Source organism: Stegodyphus dumicola, chromosome 2 (assembly GCF_044657685.1).
Source record: "Stegodyphus dumicola isolate Sdum_Otavi_A_Nest chromosome 2, ASM4465768v1".
NCBI classification, from domain to species: Eukaryota; Metazoa; Arthropoda; class Arachnida; order Araneae; family Eresidae; genus Stegodyphus; species Stegodyphus dumicola.
In genome coordinates, this window is record NC_140769.1 from 212,715,581 (window position 1) to 212,735,300 (window position 19,720).

Consider the following 19,720-nt stretch of genomic DNA (forward strand, 5'->3'; position numbering starts at 1 on the left):
ATTTTAAAGTCAATTTTCTACATCCGCAGTTTGACAATATTCATTTCTCAAGAATCATCAGAGATTGTAAAGATTACTTCCCCGCAGTTGATACATTAACTATGGTTGCATTTAAATATCAAAGGACCTTAAGCAACTTGCTGACTAACCACCATGAAATAGATGAAACAGCAGAATGACATTGTAAGACACCAATTTACAGCAATTACGTGGATTCTCATCACCAGCGCATAATTACTGGCAACCTGAATATCATACAGAACCATCAACTTAAAACACTAATGAGTTATGGTACAAAATTTAGACCAGTCAGAAACATGACTACAAATTTCTGTTACAAGACTTTCGAAAACAACATCAACAAAGTTATAGTTAAAGCAAGCTATCAACTGAATTTACCCATAGATACCTTATAAAAATGGAAAGCCAAAATTCTTCAACGCATATCCACCGAAATCAGTCACCTCAAGTTTAAAAGTACACTGAATTGGTCGCAACTTACATCAGATATTAAAAAATTAAAACAGCTCTTTACTATTACAAAAATAGTTAAACAACTAATAACTTTAGCATTATATGAAAACAATTCTACGCAGAAATTATTCATAAAGAACTTCTCAACGCGACTACTTATCAATTAGCCAACCTTACAGAAACATCTATAATAAACAGGTTTAAAACTTTTCATAAGAAACTCAATATTACTTTCAATGCAAACTACAACAGATTTACTAATCTTTATGCGATTCCCAAATTCCATAAAACACAATTAAAATTCAGATTTATTGCTAATGGAACTAATAAATTACAAGAAAAATGTAGACTATTATTTTTCAATTCAACTTAATAAAATCTGTAAATTTATTTTCAATGATTGTAACACTAATCATAACAATCCTGGATCATTCATAATAACACTCCTGTCATTAATACTATTCAAACCATTAACATCCAAAACATTAATTGCTATGACTTTGAAAACTTATATACCTCACTTCCTCTAGAAGAAATCTATACCAGTCTACTTGATCTAACTAAACTCTTCCCTGATATGCTCAATATCATGACTCTTGACAAATGGGAAACCTACCTAAAATGCACACTTTTTCATAACTACATCAAGTTTCAAAATCAAATTTTTAAACAAGTCAGAGGATTGCCAATGGGCTTACATTCCAGCACCTCGATCTGTAATATCTTTTTATTTGTCAAAGAATTTAACTTCCAAAAAAATCTACAACTACAAGATTTAAATTACTACAAACACACCTACAGATATATTGATGACCTTATTACAATTAATAATTTTGATAAAATTGAACACTCCGAGATTTATCCGAATTGTCTTACACTTAATAAAACTAATAATTCACAAAATAGCATAGACTTTCTAGATCTTCAAATCATTAACTACAAAAAAATTTTACTTTTTGACAAAACAAGAAACTTCAATTTCAATACTAAGAAATTAATAAATTGGAACTCCAACATATCCAAAAAAGTAATTAACAATAGTATAATTAATCAAATACAACGAATTAAAATTATATGCACAGATACAATAGATTTACAACGCGAAATTTTGCTCCTTATTAAAATTCTCAAAAATAATCTAATACCCATTCAATTTATCAACCATTGCCTTAAAAGAGCAGGCGTTAAATACTCACCCTAAATCATGTAACTGATAGGGATATGATAATTTGTTCCTAAACCTGAGAAGGCGGTATAAGTTGGATGACTATCAGTTGAAGGATTTGTATATAGTGTAATTACTCAATTGTATATATTGTAAAAACCTAATTGTCTTCAGACTCATGCTGTTACTATACTGTTACTAAAAAAATGGGCCTATTTCATGACTTTAGTCTGTCTAATAGCTCTTGGACAGTGAAAAATTCCTTTTTTCCTTTCTTAAATTCTTAATCATTGCGACACGACAATTAGCCAGAAATTAATTAATTTCCATTCACAAGTATTTTCAAAAAAATCTTAACAGACATTCTCCCTCAAATAAGAACTCCACATAATACATCCCTCAAGAATTCCGAGTCCAACCCACTACCATAAATTACTTCACCCAAGTCTTACCGACTGATATTATTCAAAGCCCCCACTGCCGCTAAGAATTTTCGGACACCCAACACTTATGAGTCAGACATGAAGAGAATACTTTGCCAACTCCCCCACTAGAAAGAATGTAAGTTACTTAATACCTTTTCTGGCCTTTATATCTTCATGTACATTCACTGTTCTTATTATATATTATTTTTTACATTTTTTTATATTACTTTATATTGTCTTTGATTTGTTTTTACAAACTTTGCATTATTTATCTTATTTTGTAATCTTCTATGTTTATTTCAACTTTACTTTGAATTCGATTTCATAATAACAATTTCCAATGTTTAATTTTTACAAATAATATAGAACTCAAAAGCATAAACATGAAGGAGTCGGGGACGGTTACTCGGGTTATATCGGCTTTCTCTACAGATTTTGCTTTTTACTCCAAATTGAATTTCCAATGTTTAATTTTTAAAAATAATATAGAACTCAAATGCATAAACATGAAGGTGTCGGGGACGGTTACTCGGGTTATATCGAATTTCTCTACAGATTTTGCTTTTTACTCCAAATTGAATTGACTAAATTGCTTCATAAGAATAAGTTCTTTGAGTATAAGCATTGGATCATAATCCCTTCTATTCGCGGAGATATTTGGCCTGACTAGAATTGCCGGTTCGGCTTTAACTTATAACTCGAGTAAAGACGAAACACCTTCGTATTTACGTATTTTTATCAATTATTGTTCGTTGAATGGGAGTTGGTTTGTTCCCATTGAAAAGTCAATTAATTTCCGATCAATGACAATGATTACATGGTTTTAATTTTCCTTTTACAATTGAAATTTTATTCTTCATGATGATTTAACTCTAGTCCCCATTATTAACATTTTGCATTTTGCTAAACATTATTAACATTATTAACCAAAAACATTATTAACATTTTGCTTTCAAATTACTTCAAAACATATTTCGAAATATAACTTACCAGTATGGATTCACTCTTTTAAAATAATTCTACTTTAATTAAACATAGGAGATAATATAATCAATTAATCAATATTGTTTAGGAAATAAATTATATATATATATAATCGTTTATTGCAATGCATGGTCGGAAACGCTTTCCTGGCGCTATAGTGACGAGAGACAACACAAGAAAAATAGGGTACGAACAGTGTAAAGATATTTCTTTATTATTCTTAGCGCAGCGAAAACTAAGAAATAAGAACAAAAACATTGGATTGTCATCAAAGAAAGTATTCGAAAGTTCCTTAGGAAAGTATCCTAAACATGGGTTTGGTAGGGGTAGTCCAGTGCATTGTTCAGCAAGATCACGAGACCTCACTTGCATTATCACTTCCGCTCGGGGTAATTCAACACATTCGTGCACGAAACCCCTGTTAGAAGTCCAACAGGAACTTCTGGCACATATCGTGGCAGCTGCTGGGAAAGTCCTGAGGATGCACAGTATTTTCCAGAACATCTTATGGTCGATGTGCGAGAGATGTGATAACTGCATCAGGGTGCAGGTCGTAATTTCGAACACCTTCTTTGAGGTCCATAAGTGTCTAATTTTGTTCCTATTTTTTAATTTCTCTTGTGCTAAGCATAATTGGTGTCCGTTCTTTCTTGTGTTTTGTGTTGTTTGTACCGGCCAGGAAAGTTGTTTCGGCCCTGTTTTGCCATTTCATTTTTCCTCGATGTCGTCTCTCTCATATATGTGCATAATTACTTATGACTCAAGTGTTGCTACTATATGATGAAATTTACAAACACGGTGTTTACAATGCTACATATTCCCATCCGAAAATATCTTTTTTTTCCCTCTTGCCCTTCAAATAAGAAATGTGTGTCCTTCATTGTAAAATCTCCTGGAACTTTAATACTTCTTTTTTCGAGGACAATGGAGAAAATATTTCAGTATAGGCAGCAGTCAATATTCAAACATTACATTGTGAAAGCCATTAAAGTGATTTCGGTCATTAGCCGAAACGCTCAGAAAGGCTTAATTCGCATAAGGATTTAGGAAATACATTTTGAAAAACTTAGCAAATTTTCCTTCAATAAATTTAATGGAACAGGCAAAAGAAATTACAGGGAACAATAAATATAGGAGAAAACAGATATTTCTTTTCCTAATTTGTTTTACTGTGTTTGATTTCTTTCTTTCTTCCTGTATAAATAATTAAAACTTAAAGAATGTAACTGAAGAATGAGAATAAAATTTTCAATTGAAAACAAATGGTGGCAAAACTCCTAGTGCTGCTCTGCTGGACGACGAAATAGACCAGCAATATTTTCCGAATTTGGAATAACAAGAGAAAATTTGAAACCTGTGCAGCCAGCGATGCAAAGGGATTCTTCTGAGAGAAAGATGACTTAAATGAGGAAACTCGGAGATAATGTAATGATGTGTAAGGTTACCTCTACTGGGATAATAATAAGAAAAGGTTAAAATACAAAATACGTAAGTAAATTATACAAAAATTGAAGAAATTTAAAATATCTAGCAAGCGTAAGAAATAGTAATTGATTCAAAACCTAAATGAATCTAAAGCTCTCAAACTTATACTCGTTTAAATACAGGTTTTTCTGATTCAGAAAGAACGTTACGTGTATATCTTCTAAGATGCTTTTTCCATCCTTTTTTTTTTTTGTAGTTGTTTCATTTTTCATTTCAGTTTCCTTTTTTTCTCCTATTTTGCAATTTTCCCCATTGTTTCGCTCTGTTTTTAAGCCACCTGTTTATTATTACTATTATTATTATTACAACTTATGTAAAAATTAAGTAAGGAAAAGTAAGGCACTGAAACTTTGCAAATTATCACACTCTACGTGAGATTCATGGTGGTCGCTTATTGCATACAAATCACGCCAAATTCTTTAACTTCTCTGCTTGGCTTTAGGTCCTTATAACGAAAACAACCAATTCGCCCTTTGTAGAAAAATATTCTGTCAGGCAATAAATCTACGGGGAGATTTTTCCCTATGAAACTGAGCCCAAAGTGTTATATAGTATCTAAATATTAAAGTGTTGTACATGTTAAACGTGATCGTCGTTGCATTACTTTCACTTTTTTACTACTGAAATAAAGATATACTGATTATTTTGTAGATTGGAAAACCCTCCTTGTGATCATGAAAAGGAGCAAAAACTGGAAACCGAGAGAGAACTAGAAAAGAAGCGAGAACCGGAAAAGATGCAAGAACTGGAAAAGAAACAAGAACTGAATAAAAAGGAAGAACCGGAAAAGAAGGAGAAACTGCAAAAGAAGGAGAAACTGGAAAAGAAGCAAGAACTGGAAAAGAAGCAAGAACTGGAAAAGAAACAAGAACTGAATAAAAAGGAAGAACCGGAAAAGAAGGAGAAACTGGAAAAGAAGGAGAAACTGGAAAAGAAGCAAGAACTGAAAAACAAGAAAAAACTGGAATTGACACAAAAACTAGAAAAGAAGCAAGAAATGAAAAAGAAGCAAAAGCTGGAAAAGATACAAAAACTAGAAAAGAAGCAAGAACCGGAGAAGATACAAGAACTGGAAAAGAAGCAAGAACTGAAAACGAAGCAAGAGCAGGAAGCGAAGCAAAAAATTGAAAAGAAGCAAGAACTGAAAATGAAACAAGAGCAGAAAAAGAAGCAAAAACTGGAAAAGAAGGAAGAACTGAAAAACAAACAAAAACTGGAGAAGCAACAGAAACTAGAAAAGAAGCAAGAACTGAAAAAGAAGCAAACACTGGAATGGATTCAAAAACTAGAAAAGAAAGAAGAACTGAAAAACAAGAAAAAACTGGAAGAGATACAAAAACTGGAAAAGAAAGAAGAACTGAAAATGGAGAAACTACTAGAAGAGATGCAAAAACAAGTGAACAAAGAAGAACTGAAAAGGCAGAAGGAACTGGAAAAAATGCAAAAACTAAAAAACAAAGAAGAACTGAAAAAGCAGAAAAAGAAGCAAAAACTGGAAAAAAAGGAAGAACTGAAAAACAAACAAAAACTGGAGAAGCAACAGAAACTAGAAAAGAAGCAAGAACTGAAAAAGAAGCAAACACTGGAATGGATTCAAAAACTAGAAAAGAAAGAAGAACTGAAAAACAAGAAAAAACTGGAAGAGATACAAAAACAAGTGAACAAAGAAGAACTGAAAAGGCAGAAGAAATTGGAAAAAATGCAAAAACTAAAAAACAAAGAAGAACTGAAAAAGAAGAAGAAACTGGAAAAAATGCAAAAAATGGAAAAGAAGCAAGAGCCGGAAAAGATGCCAGAACTGGAAAGATAGATGAGTCAGAAAAGACGCAATACCTGGAAAAAGAAGCAAAAAACGGAAAATAATCCAAATCTGCAAAACCAGCAGGAACCGGAAAAGAACTGTCAAACCCGAAAAGGAAACCGGATGAACTGCGAAAAGAGCCAGAACTGGATAACGACTGTAGAACGATTGATTTAATGACCAAACGAAGCAAGACCCGAAAAAGAAAAATAGAACAAATAAATCATATACCACTGCAAATAATACCACTGCAAGCATTAAATATCAACGTCAAAAGAATAAACACCTTTCTTCAAGGAAGCTTTGCAATACACTGTCATAAGCCAGAAGGTATAGAAAAAATCAGCTATAACCTCATTGCCAAAACAGTTGCAAAAGATATAGTTAACGTAAAACTTCCGGAAGCCACAATACCAAAATGCACAATTCATAATACTCCAAAAAATTTCAACTCTGATGAACTGATTCAAATTATAGCCCAAGAAACATAATCAAATATTTCCCACCTAAGGCCTTTATTTAAACTGAATTATCAAAATAATATCGATAAATGGATCATAAAATGTCACGGTGAAACTTTCCAAAATTTTATGAGTAAAAAAACAAATATATATTGGATGGCGCACCAATAAAATAACCGAGTTTATCGGTGTACGCAGATGTCAAGTCTGTCAGGATTTCTCTCATAAGACAAACCAACCAAAATGCTCATTCTACGGCGGAAAATATGTTTCTTGCTGTTATTCCCAAACTCCGTACTGCATAATCTGTTGGATTAACAATAAAAAGTATGAAACAAAATTTGACTGTAAACATCCAGCTTTAGCTATTTCCTGGTCCACATATCAAACAGAAGTTAGACGAGTAAAATCCAATACATATTATCAACAATAATGCAAGATCCTGCAGACTATCTATAGACCCTTTCCATCAATAAAAAGAATAACAATGGCATCCGCTTTCTCAAAATAAATCTTCAAAGAGCAAAGACCGCCACCGACCAACTATGTCAGTATCAAGTAGATTATCTGGCAGATTTTATTATAAATCAAGAACATTATTGCATCACTGGCAAATTAGGAAGAAGTCCAAATAACTGGGCAATTATTCAACGTCATGCTTCAACGGGTGTTTTATCTCCTCGTACAGCCATATTCATTCCAAACAATAAATGGAATTCTACAATAATTATTAATACTCGAGATATAATCACAATTTCAATCAATACTAATGCATCTCAGCTTCTTATTACTAGTATCTATATATCTCCGTCAAAAATCCAAATCAAACCTTATCCATACTAAATGAAATCTTACAACAATAATAATAGTCCGCATGTTTTTTGTGGAGACTTTAACTCGCAAAGTACTTAATGAGGATACTTACAAACCGATCACAGAGGAAGAATACTTGAAGAATTTTTAAATGCAAACAATCTCCTTCTACATAATCATTTTACTGACCGACCTACCTTTGATAATACCTACAATAATTATTGGACTGATCTTCTTATTTCTACAACACATCTTGATAATAAAATTAACAACAGATCAATACTAGATGAACATACCGAATCTTATAACAAATATATCTCTTTTGATATAACTGAATATACGTCCTTTACTGCACTTACCAGATTTAAAATCAATAATAACAAAAAAAAAAAAAAAAAAAGAAATTTCAACAAAAGTTCAATCCAATTTCAAATGACTTTCTAAATGCTATTATTCTGTGTACAACCAAAACAGAACTTAATAATATTACCAAGGAACTTATCAGAAAGTTTCAAGATACCTACGAACGTACCTTCTTCAAAAGATCATCAATACCCATTATAAAAATCAACTGGTGACGAAAGAACTCCGCTAAGTCAAACACAAAACACGAGCATTACGAAGAAAACTGAAATCATCGCAAACTAATGAAGAACGACTCAACCTACTTCAAAAATACAAAAAACGAAAAGCCCCATATAAAAAGCAAATAATGTCTGCAAAGCTTTAAGCATGGTGCAACTATTGTTCAAACAACCAGTATACGTATGGCTCATTGTACAAAATTGAAACCAACAAAATCTTCCACCCAACGCAACTTACAGTCACTAATAGGGGAAATAATGATAAAAATGTTACGAAGATCACTTTAGAAAACATTCTAGATGTTATTCTACCAAAAGAAAACATATATGATGATTTAACTGAACAAAGATTAATTCGTTGTAATCTACTTCCAAGAAAATGATAACACATTTACAGCCATGGAACTCAATCTATTTATTAAAAAACTCAATAACGAAAATGCTCCTGGACCAGATAGAATCTGCTATCAAATTATACATAAAAGTAATCCTAAGCTAATTCTAATCTGCAATAAATGTCTCGAACTTGGTATTTTTCAAGACTGCTATAAAACAAGACAAAACATACTCTTCCTCAAAAAGAACAAAGCTCATGAAAATCCTAATTCCTATCGGCCAATTAACCTTCTACCATCCCTTGGAGAAAATCTGAAAGTTGTATTATAGGAAGACTTGAATACCATTTTCACCATCATAAATTCATTAATGAAAATCAGTGTGGATTTAGGCAGCAAAAATCTACCATTCATGCAACCAGTGCAGTCCTAAACCAAATCCATGTTAATAAAATCAATAACCTACAATCCGCAATAATCAGCTTAGGTCTCAAATCAGCCTTTGATTCATTATGGCGGCCCTCAATTAAAGAAGCACTTAGAAATATTGAATGTACTTATAATATCTATTAAATTATCAATAATTTCCTTGATAATCGGCATAGTCTCATTTTATATAATAATTCTTTAATCAGAAGAAGACAAGTTCGTGGATGTTCATGTATAAGCGCAGAATTATGGAATATTACATTTAATAAAATTATAAAAAGTGCTTGGCTTCCTTTTGCTAAAATTACTGCTTTCGCCGATGATGTCGCATTTGTTATGAGTGGAAGGTCCCATTTAATCCTTCGAAGAAATTGTCAAGAAATAATAGCCATATTCCAGCAAGAATGCAAGAAAATTAAACTTGAAATTTCATCCTCCAAATCTAGAATCATGACAAATAATAAACCTGGACAAAATCTTACTAAGCAACTTTCTGTTAAAATAAATGGCGAAAAAAATCAAGCATACTAAATTCTTTTCTATTACTTTTAGATCTTCCCGTTGCTTCAAAAACTACCTTATATTCACCTAACTGATTTTCTCATCAATTCGTCGACACATTCTTTTGTGACTTTTAAAGGTCATAGATTTATTGTTAGGTAACAGAATTTCAAATTTAAAGGATGGTGGCAATTCATATCGGCCATCGGAAAGAAAATTTAATATCTCTTTGAATTGCTTAACTGTGTTGGTGTGAGCAAGTTCTAGTTTAACATCTTCGGTTGGGTCTGTTATGTCAATGGCATCTAAATTCCAGAGTTCGGTTACACAAGATTAGAGGAATGCAACGACACTATATTGTTGAACAAATTATTTTCCAGTAATGCTAGAATAGTAGCTGAAGTAGATTTTTCAGATAAGCTGTTTACTTTACCAATCACAGTGTATCCGAATTCAGTCGCCACTACAGACACACCCGAGTGCAGTTTCAGAGAGCTGCCAGCAATAATGTCCCCGATGGCATCTGCTCCTAAAAGTAATTCAATGTTATATTCCTTAGCTTGCAAATCAGACAAGGTGATATTTCTACCTTTTAATTTAGGGTATTGTGATCAACTATTTTTGGAACAGATTCGCATATTTTGTTATGAGTAAGTACTTCAAAGTTATGTTCATACGTTCCCTCAAAATTTCTTAAATTAACATCAAACACTAAATGGCAATTAGGACTTGTCTCTCTCTCCCCAAGAATGGTTTGTTTCTATTTGGGACGCAGTTGCAAAAACGTGATGACCCTTTCTGAAAGATAAGATTATGTGAACTTCTGTCGAAAATCGTACGAACTGTAAGTTGTGTACCTTCGAAAACTATTTTTAAATCAAATGTTTGCAAAGACACATTTTTATTAACAGTTGGCTGATTAGACAATGCATTACTTGAAAAAACAGTACTTTCAGTTTCATTTCGCTTTACAGTTTCGCTATTAGAGCACATATTGGTATAGTGAAATTTATACACATGTTAAACATTTTACTTTTTTTCTGAAGGCCTGTGAGCTATGTCGAACTCGTAGGCGGCGAAAATAGACAGGCGTTTGCACCAAAGGCTTTAGTTTATCTTCTAAACACATTTTGCGAGCAGAAAAACATTCGGCAGAATTGTGGGATTTCTAACAAAAAATACAACCTAAATTCCGCCTACCTGTATTGCCTTGGAAATTTACGAAGGCAGCAGCTGTAGAGCAATAGGGAACATCAGAATGTGGACGTGAATGAGCAGAAAGGGAAGCTCCCGACCCGGCTACGTGCGAGCTTAATCCTTTCCTCCCTTTGCACTTGGTTTCGAAGAAAGCACAAACGTTTATCCAAAGAGCGCGCACTATCTTGCTGGGACGAAGCATCATCCATTGAACAGTTTCTGGTAAGCAGGACTCAAGAAGTGGCTCCAAAAATTCAGCAAACTCTTCCTTAGTTCTACCTTTGAGCTTTCGAGGGCCATGAGCTTGCTCTCAAGTAAATCATAAAGTTCAGCTAAATCTCATTTAATCCGACCAGCAGCATTTTTCGTTACTATGGAAAATGGATCCCGTACATAAATCTGAACCAAACCATCATTAAATCAAACCATCTTTAAAACTTTCGTTTTCAATCTTCTGAGCTATATCTGGGCGACTAATATCTGTAACCTAAATGCGATTTTATTCTAAATCTGCACCCTAAATACGACTGAGCTATTTCTGTACCCTAAACGCGACTTTCGTTTTGCTTTCAAAATTTTGGTATCCGTACTTAACGAAAAATAAAATCGCGGACTCTATGTTCTCGAGATTCAATATATTGCAACCCACTAGGTTACAAAGTGCACGTTACAGTTGAAATAATCGGAGCACGGATCATTCAATGTCGAGATCTTTTTCGATATTTCACACAAGTGGAAATGTTACATTACTCTAATTTATACATAGACATAAAAAGGGATTTCCCCGTTTTGTTCGCAGAAAAGAAAAAAATGATAATAATGAAAACTAATCGAGTCACAAGCCTCTCTCCTTCTGTCGAATCCTCCGAGCAGATCATCCGTAATTATGGCAAAGCACACGAGAGCTATCTGCCTAAAGGGAGGGATGCCTTCGTGGAGGACTTTCTAAGGGAAACTGGCTCGTATGCACGTTACACATGGGGAAAACCACGAAAACGCCCATGCAGCCAGCCCGTTCGCGGGATTTGAACCTTTAAATTTGCATCCGAGTTTTTATTTTAAATTAACTTTACGAAACACTCGTTGAAGTAGCACTCGTTCATAGTAATCTCATTCCTAAATATTTTATTTCTAAATCTTTGCTTCTGTCAAATTTTTCCTATTCACCACTGCATCGATATTGAAGGTAGCTTTTCTTATTTGTTTCCGCTCGACCACAATGTTTAGTGACTGAATTTCACTGACAGTTTTAGTTGAAATGGGAAGGAATAAAAATAATGCTTTAAAACTGCAATACGAGAGGAGGAAACTGGAAAGTGTAATAGTACTAGCTATTTCACTTTGTAAGAAAATTTTATCCCGGAATAAAACTACATCAATTTTCTACACAATTCCTGCTCGCTCTGCCACTTAGAATTTTGCATAAAAAATTCAGGTTTGCTGAATTATGCAATAAATAACTGCACCGGGATCCTGAATTTGGGAATAGTAAAGCATTCTTAAAGAAATTTAGTAGGAGTTTCATCTGTAAATTCAATGTCAGCGAAAATGTCAAAAATACGCTAGTAAACGGAAGTAGGCCGTTTGCAACACATCTCCCAAGGAATCTTTCACTGTTTATTCGGCTTCCCTCTTTCATGTAATTTTATTCAGACTTATGTTCATCCCATCATCTCTAATCTACACAGTTTAATTTTTCAGCGTCAATAAGCAAGGAAGAACAAGCACGGAGTCTAAATCGTGGGAGTGGAGAGTTCAAAATTAAGCAACTTTTATAGCAATTTATTGTCTGCCTTCTTCCTTTTCGCCATCGACACAACAGCTGGTTCACTGGGTTACGTGCTCATTAGCCTTCTTAATCCCCGTAAATGGAACAATAAAAAACTGGAGCTTGGTGCAATGTCCTCCGGGAAAGAACGTTTCGCAATAAAACGTTCAAATTGCTGAATTTTTTACTTCATGAAGCCGGTCTGGTTTACCCATATTTTTGAGAAAAATTTCCTTAGATAAGAATTTCGGAAGTTTCTTATAAGTTCACACATGTAACACTAAAAGGAACTACACTAAAAGGAGAAATGTCGGCACTCACCTTTCCAAAAAGTTCGGATATATGTTACATAAAATTAGTTGTCACGGAAAAACATTTTCTCCACACCAAGACATTACAAAACCACCGCTTTACATCTAAGAAGCAATGCAGTTTCATTCAAAAAAGTAAAACAATTAAACTTAGAAACTAAATGTATCCTGAGCAAGAAAGAGACAAACTTTTATACCGTATAGGCGGACGAGAAAACTGGTATGCAATAAGCGGGCAATACTTTCTATATATAGAGTACAAGATTTGTTTATTTAATATTAAAATACAATGCGTCTACGCTGTCTTCAGAAATTCCCTGTGTTGCCATCTACGGCTTTATATTCTTCGACTACAGATATTCACGGACACTTTACTTAAATTACCGTATTGGGTTTGGGGTGAGCATGGATATAATAACTATAAAAATATGCATTCTCAGAAATAAAAGCAATGCAATTGTAGAGCCATATACTAAGGCAAAAGTTTTGTTATTAACTGCAAAGGAAAATTAAATATTTATATTAAAATATCAAACGTGTGGATGTTGATGTAAACAGCGGCATAAAATCTTGTTTATAAAAACCTATAATATTGATAATTTCCTATAAAGGAACACTACTAATATAGTAGTGTCGTTTCGATGACATCGATTTATTGCATCATCATCTAGTTTCTGATAAAGTTCAGTTGAAGTGGAAAAATTAGAACACCATGAAATGAAAAAGAACAATGCCTGGTTTCCTATTTGTGAATTTCGATATGAGAAATGAAAATTAAATGTTAATTTTATCGGAGTCAGAGAAATGTTTAGCATTTTCTTAAATTCTTGACACTTCATTCGATCTTATCAAATCTATTTCAAAAAATTTTAATGAAATAATATAAGTTCCCATACAAAAGTTTTAAAAAAGATCATTAAAGGAAAAATAATTAAAAACATGCATTTTCGACTGGTAAGCAATCTCTTTCTTTCATGATTCGGCTTATTATGAAAAATGAAAACAAATTTAAACTATTTAACAGTACCTTAATAAACGTAAAAATTTAAAATATCGACTTAGTAGCCTAAACGATAAAATGAATTTAACAAATATTAATTCTCCTTTTCTACATATAAAATAGCATCTCTGAAGGCTACTAATTTTTCCAAGAGCACTCGATACGTATAATTCTAATGTTGATCTTTGCAAGGCCCCTCTCTAAATGCGCTGTGGCTCTAAAAATATTTATTAAGTATTACGAAACCCATATTAATTTGGATATCAGACTTGCAAGTCAAGAAATACTCTTGTGAAACTGAAAGAGCCCTTTCCTGAAGAAACACTTTCATACCAAAAATCTTTTCGTATATTTCCGAAATTACTTAACTTATTGGTAAAATGTTTGCGAGTCGTTTGACACAAGGGACTGTTTAAATGATTAAATGCATTCTTGCACTGTTTACGAATTCTGCTTGTACAGATTGGATATTATACATACAACAATAGCTAATAACAGTTAATAAAGGAAATTTACCATTTCAAATATAAAAGTCAAAACATTCTCAACCTCGCCTGTAGCCTAATCACCTCCTCCGTAATTACACGTAATTTGGTGTCATCTCTTTTTGCGATTGAATCATTCTCTTTTTGCGATTGAATTCTCTACAATAGCTTTTTTTTGTTAATTTTGCAGTTGTTTCGCATATTGTACTTATTACCCCAAAATGGACGTTTATCTTGAACGGGATATCAGTCTCGAAACGACAGTTTGATTCGAAACATTTAAATGCGCTGTATCAGTTTTCAGATTATTCCCACCAAATATTATCGCACTGTATTTTATTTAAAGGAATTCAATAAGAAGAATCTGCGTGGATGTATGTAGGTTTTCCGCACTGTGAAGAAACAACTGTTCCGATAACCATCAGATTTAGAGTAGCGCTGCCCTTCACCCCAGCAAGGCCCCATGGAAAGCCGAATTTGGAATTATTACCTATTTCATATTTTGTAAAACAAATTTTTTATTAACAAACCCAGCGAGCAGTGGCAACACTGTACCGAATAAAACATTTTTATTTCCAGCACGCGAGACCGTTTATCGGATATTCTAAATTTATGCTGCTGTGAAATATATTGTAATTTTGTAGTTGAATCCAATTTTAGGTGGTTTAAGGGGCAAAAAGTATCATATTTAATAAATAAAGTAAACGCACAGAGTGTTAATATTAAGAAGGCAAAATAAGTTTTTAAAGCCATCTTAGTAAGAAAACTGAGCGTTGAGGTGATTAGCTGAAAAACGACTGAATAGAAAAATGGAAAAAAGAAAAAAAAAAAAAATGCCACCAGTTAAGACTGCATCGCGATTTTTAAACGCATGTTTTTTTATTTTTTTTTGCAATTTAAAAGTAAGGTATTTCTATTAAAAAAAATTAGCTAAATATTAAGCTAGCCCAAAGGCTGCAGAGAAATTATTAACGCGAAGTTCACTGAATCATATACGAGGAGGACAAGTACTATTGCCAAGAATATACAACAATAACGACAGACTGCTATCGTAGAATTCGAACTGGTAATGTGTCCTTCAGCAAGCCGTACACGTTCTAATCTAAAACCTCCCTTAATACTACCTTTTTCTACCTCATTTAAATACGCACGAACTAAGGTTTACATTTTGACAGGGAAGAGGTAAGAGAGAACTCACAGTAAAGATGCGTAACCATAAAATACCTGGTAAATTAAAATGAATAAATATTTTACAACTTTCATCTATTTTACCGAATCCCATGTCGACAAAGTGACTATATCTAACAGATTATGTTCTATCGTTTACAGATTAGGTCAAAAGTTTTCTTTGATGTAGAAAAAATTAGCTCTTGATTTAATGATTGACTTCAGTTTTTTCTTCTTTCCGAGAATCTGACAATTTCCATTTTCAGACAGCCATTTGGGTTCAGAATTACATTGGATTGCCCATGCCACCAGATCTGTAATAAAAGTTTCCCGGAAAATTACGTTTGTTTCAACGATATTATATCTTGCCAATTTATATACATCCAGCTTCATTTATTTCACGCTCTGATATAACTTCCGAGAAGTGAGTATCTAACTGCTACTGTTGATTTAGGTCATATTTTGAGCTTGCTTTATTTCATGCTCTAAAGCCAATATACCAAAATATGAAAATGATGGAAGATTTTTCATCACCCAGTCCAATTAAACCAGTTATTACATTTTCTGTAAATGGTTACAAAGAAGTTATCTTTCGATTCTTGTCCTTCATTCGCTCGTTGCTTTCTACATTTCTTTAACTCATACAGATATTAATTTAAAGTGACCGCAACATATATTAAAAAATCGAGCGCATACGTCAATGAATATTTTGAACGATACTTTTATATATTAACGTGTAATCTTAAAATATGGGCAGACAATGACCAATGTTTAGAAGAAAAAAATAAATGTAAAAGCCAGCCGTATTTACACGTAAATCATGTAAGAACCTGCCAAAAAGTACTAGCGGTATTTTTTAACAATGATCACTGTCTTTTCCACGCCGTTGTGGAAGGTACGGCGGTTTCAGAGCCAAACATTAAAACAGTTTTCGAGTTTTAGTGAATATTTAGTTGTCATGCAATTACCAAAACCGTTAGGTTTGTTAGGTAAACATTTAAATTTTCTTTCTTTGCAGTCAAAGTGAAATGGGCCAAATGTTATGCATACAGTTTTATTCTCTTATTAAGTTGCTTGCCATTGACATTAGCGGAATGATTGCTGAGGATATGTTTTGGATGCCAAGTTCTTGCTATTGCAAATCGAGCCCTTCAAATACGCCATGGAAACATTTCATTGCAATGGACATCTAAGTGTAAACAAGCCAACCACTGTACTGTTTCGAAAACTCGTTTTACAATTTGTGTTTGCAGGCTCTCAGTAATGTATTGTTGCGTGCGTACGTGTTCGTTATGAAATGAATGCACAAGTCCGATGAAAAATGAACAAAAATTTATTATTATCACAACAAAAATGCTTACATTTTCTCAAATTATCATTCAGTATTACAATATCTCACAGTAGTTATCTTTTAACTACTCAAATGTCCAGTAGAACGTAATTCAAAACAGCTAAAGAACGCTAATCCGCGAATTCGCTACAATCAACAAGAGTAGTTTTCTAAACAACAACAAACTTAGCAACTACTGCGAACTGAGATGTTTGCCTCCTTTTATAAGATTTTAAAATCACGCGCTAGAATTTTCCAGTACTTTCTCGAAATCAAAAAGAGATATTTATTTATTTAATGCACGCGCTCTTGTATTTTCAATTTTCCTGCTTAGCTTTCTTTTAATATTCGTCACGCGCTGCACTGCGCGAGAAATAAAACCATTTAATTTATAATTGAACTAACATTAGCTTTTTAAATACCAAATTCGTAACACTGCCCCCTTCCCAAGGACTGCACGTCCCGGGCAGTACAATCCCTGAACAGGAAGCTAAACTTACAACTGTGGCATACATGCATTAATAAGCATTACATTACAATAATGAACAACATGAACAATAAATGCAATAAATAAAACAAATGAAATGCTATCAAATACAAATCAAATACTTAATGCAAATCAAATACTAAATACAAATCAAATCAAATATACATTTAAAAACAAAAAGGACCATGGTCTTATACTATTTACAATTATTTACATTACGTACTATGGCCATAGTAATGAGCTAACCTGTCGTAATGAACGACTTTAGAGTTCGAAGGTTTTTTAGGTTTAGAGTTCGAAGACTTACGAATCCGAACCACGATGTCATTCAGCCTATTTAGGACTGTGTACGGGCCATCCCAAGGTGACTGTAATTTCGGACAAAGTCCTTTCCGTCGAGTCGGATTCCACAACCACACCTTGTCTCCTTCGTGGAATTGATGTTCAATAGCTCTTGTGTCGTAGCGGGTCTTAATCTTCTCTGTCGCCAATTTGACTCTCTCTCGTGCAAAGTTGTGCATCACTTCAAACCGGGCCTGGAGATCTTGAATATATTCCTCAGACGATGAAGGAGAATCCGGAGGGCGTCCAAACAATAGATCACAAGGCAGACGAAGGTCACGACCGAAGACCATCTGTGATGGGGAATAGCCGGTAGTCTCGTGAACAGCACTGCGGTAAGCCAGTAAAAAGAGTGGTAATTTCTTGTCCCAGTCCTGCTGGCTTCTGGAAACCACTAATGAGAGGTTATTAAGGATGGTTCGATTGAACCTCTCTACCATGCCGTCCGACTGGGGATGTAATGGCGTCGTTTGGGTTTTGTCAATGCCGAGTAGTTTGCATAGTTCTTTGATTACTACCGAGGTAAAATTCCTTCCCTGATCGGAATGTAACTGAAGAGGCACCCCGAACCTGGAAATCCAGTGCTGTATCATCACCTCAGCTACTGTAACAGCCTCTTGATCAGGAATAGGATACGCTTCAGGCCACTTGGTGAAGTAATCAATGACAACGAGTATGTATTTGTTACCATCAGCAGTTCGTGGCAGAGGTCCCACGTCTTCCCATCATCCGACTCGAATTTCAGGTATAAGACGCCGTTTCGAATGTGAAGTGAATCCCAGAGTGCCCAGTATTGTTTTGTTGTAGGACTACAGATAGAAATGTCCTGCCATGTAGGTTTTCTGTTTGATGACTCTATTAAATCAAGTATGGGTTTAATGTCACGGTCTTCCAGCTGGTCTTTCCTGACTTCATCATCACTCCACGGGTCTCGATCAGCCGATGTTGATGTTGTAATTTGTCTTGCGACCGGAGTCAGCAGCTCGTATTTCGCTTCCACCCTGGAACAATATCGGCAGCTTTCTGGCAAAGGTCTTCTAGACAGGGCGTCGGCGTTCCCGTGTGATGATCCCTTTCGATGACGGATAGTGATGTCATATTCTTGCAGTCTCTGTATCCACCTGGCTATTTGACCCTCAAGATTCTTAAAATTTAAAAGCCAGGCTAATGATGCATGGTCCGTGCGGAGGAGGAATTTTCTGCCGTATAGATAATGATGGAAATGTTCTACAGCTTTGACTATGGCGAGCAACTCTTTCCTGGTGACACAGTAATTCCTCTCCGGTTTAGACCAGCACTTGCTCCAGTACGCTACTACACGTTCTTGGCCGTCTATTTCTTAGGACAAAACCGCACCGACACTGTCATTGCTCGCGTCCGTGTCGAGAATAAATGGTCTGTCGAGCTGAGGATACGTCAGGATTGGAGCAGATGTTAAAGCTTCCTTTAAGTTGTTAAATGCATCCTCGCATTCTTTTGTCCACAAGAACGTTTGCTTGCTCTCTGTCAGCTTGTGAAGGGGTCTTGCGATGGAAGAAAAGTCCTTCACGAATCTCCTATAGTAGGTGCAAAGCCCTAGGAAGCTTCTCAGCTGATGGACATTTTCGGGACGTGTCCTGGATTTAACCGCTGATATCTTTTCAGGATACATGCGTACACCTTCTGCAGAGATGACATGTCCCAGATAAGTCACTTCCTTTCGGAACAATTTGCATTTAGCGGGGCTCAGCTTCAGATTGGCTTTTTTCAGTTTCTGAAGCACCTTCCTAAAATTTTCTAAATGTTCTTCAAAACTCTTCCGACGATGATGATGTCGTCCAGGTATATCAGGCAGGCTTCGTAGGAAAGGCCTTTCAAAACAGTCTCCATAAGACGTTCGAATGTTGCCGGCGCATTACACAGTCCAAACGGCATCGCCTTGAATTGCCAAAGCCCTTGTCCCGTAGTAAATGCCGTCTTTTCTCGGTCATCAGGGTGTATTTCTACCTGCCAATACCCACTCTTTAAATCAAGTGTTGAGAACCACTTGCTTCCAGAAAGAGTGTCCAAAATGTCGTCAATTCTAGGAAGAGGGTAACTGTCTTTCTTCGTAACCTCATTCAACCGGCGATAGTCAACGCAAAATCTTGTTGAGCCGTCTTTCTTTCTGACAAGAACGATGGGAGATGCCCATGGA

At 34.6% G+C, this 19,720-nt stretch overlaps 2 protein-coding genes across 2 annotated transcripts in view; one reads left to right on the forward strand and one right to left on the reverse strand.

Annotated features, from left to right (window-relative positions):
- LOC146998832 (uncharacterized) overlaps positions 1-7,176 on the forward strand; it is a 221,497-nt gene extending 214,321 nt beyond the window's left edge. Inside the window, exon 2 of the mRNA XM_085811716.1 lies at positions 5,185-7,176. Coding sequence (XP_085667842.1) covers positions 5,270-6,343 — 1,074 coding nt within the window. The 5' untranslated portion in view covers positions 5,185-5,269 and the 3' untranslated portion in view covers positions 6,344-7,176. The remainder of the gene's footprint in view (positions 1-5,184) is intronic.
- Positions 1-19,720, reverse strand: part of LOC146998834 (uncharacterized) — a 188,925-nt gene that overhangs the window by 88,486 nt on the left and 80,719 nt on the right. The gene's annotated exons all lie outside the window — the stretch shown is intronic.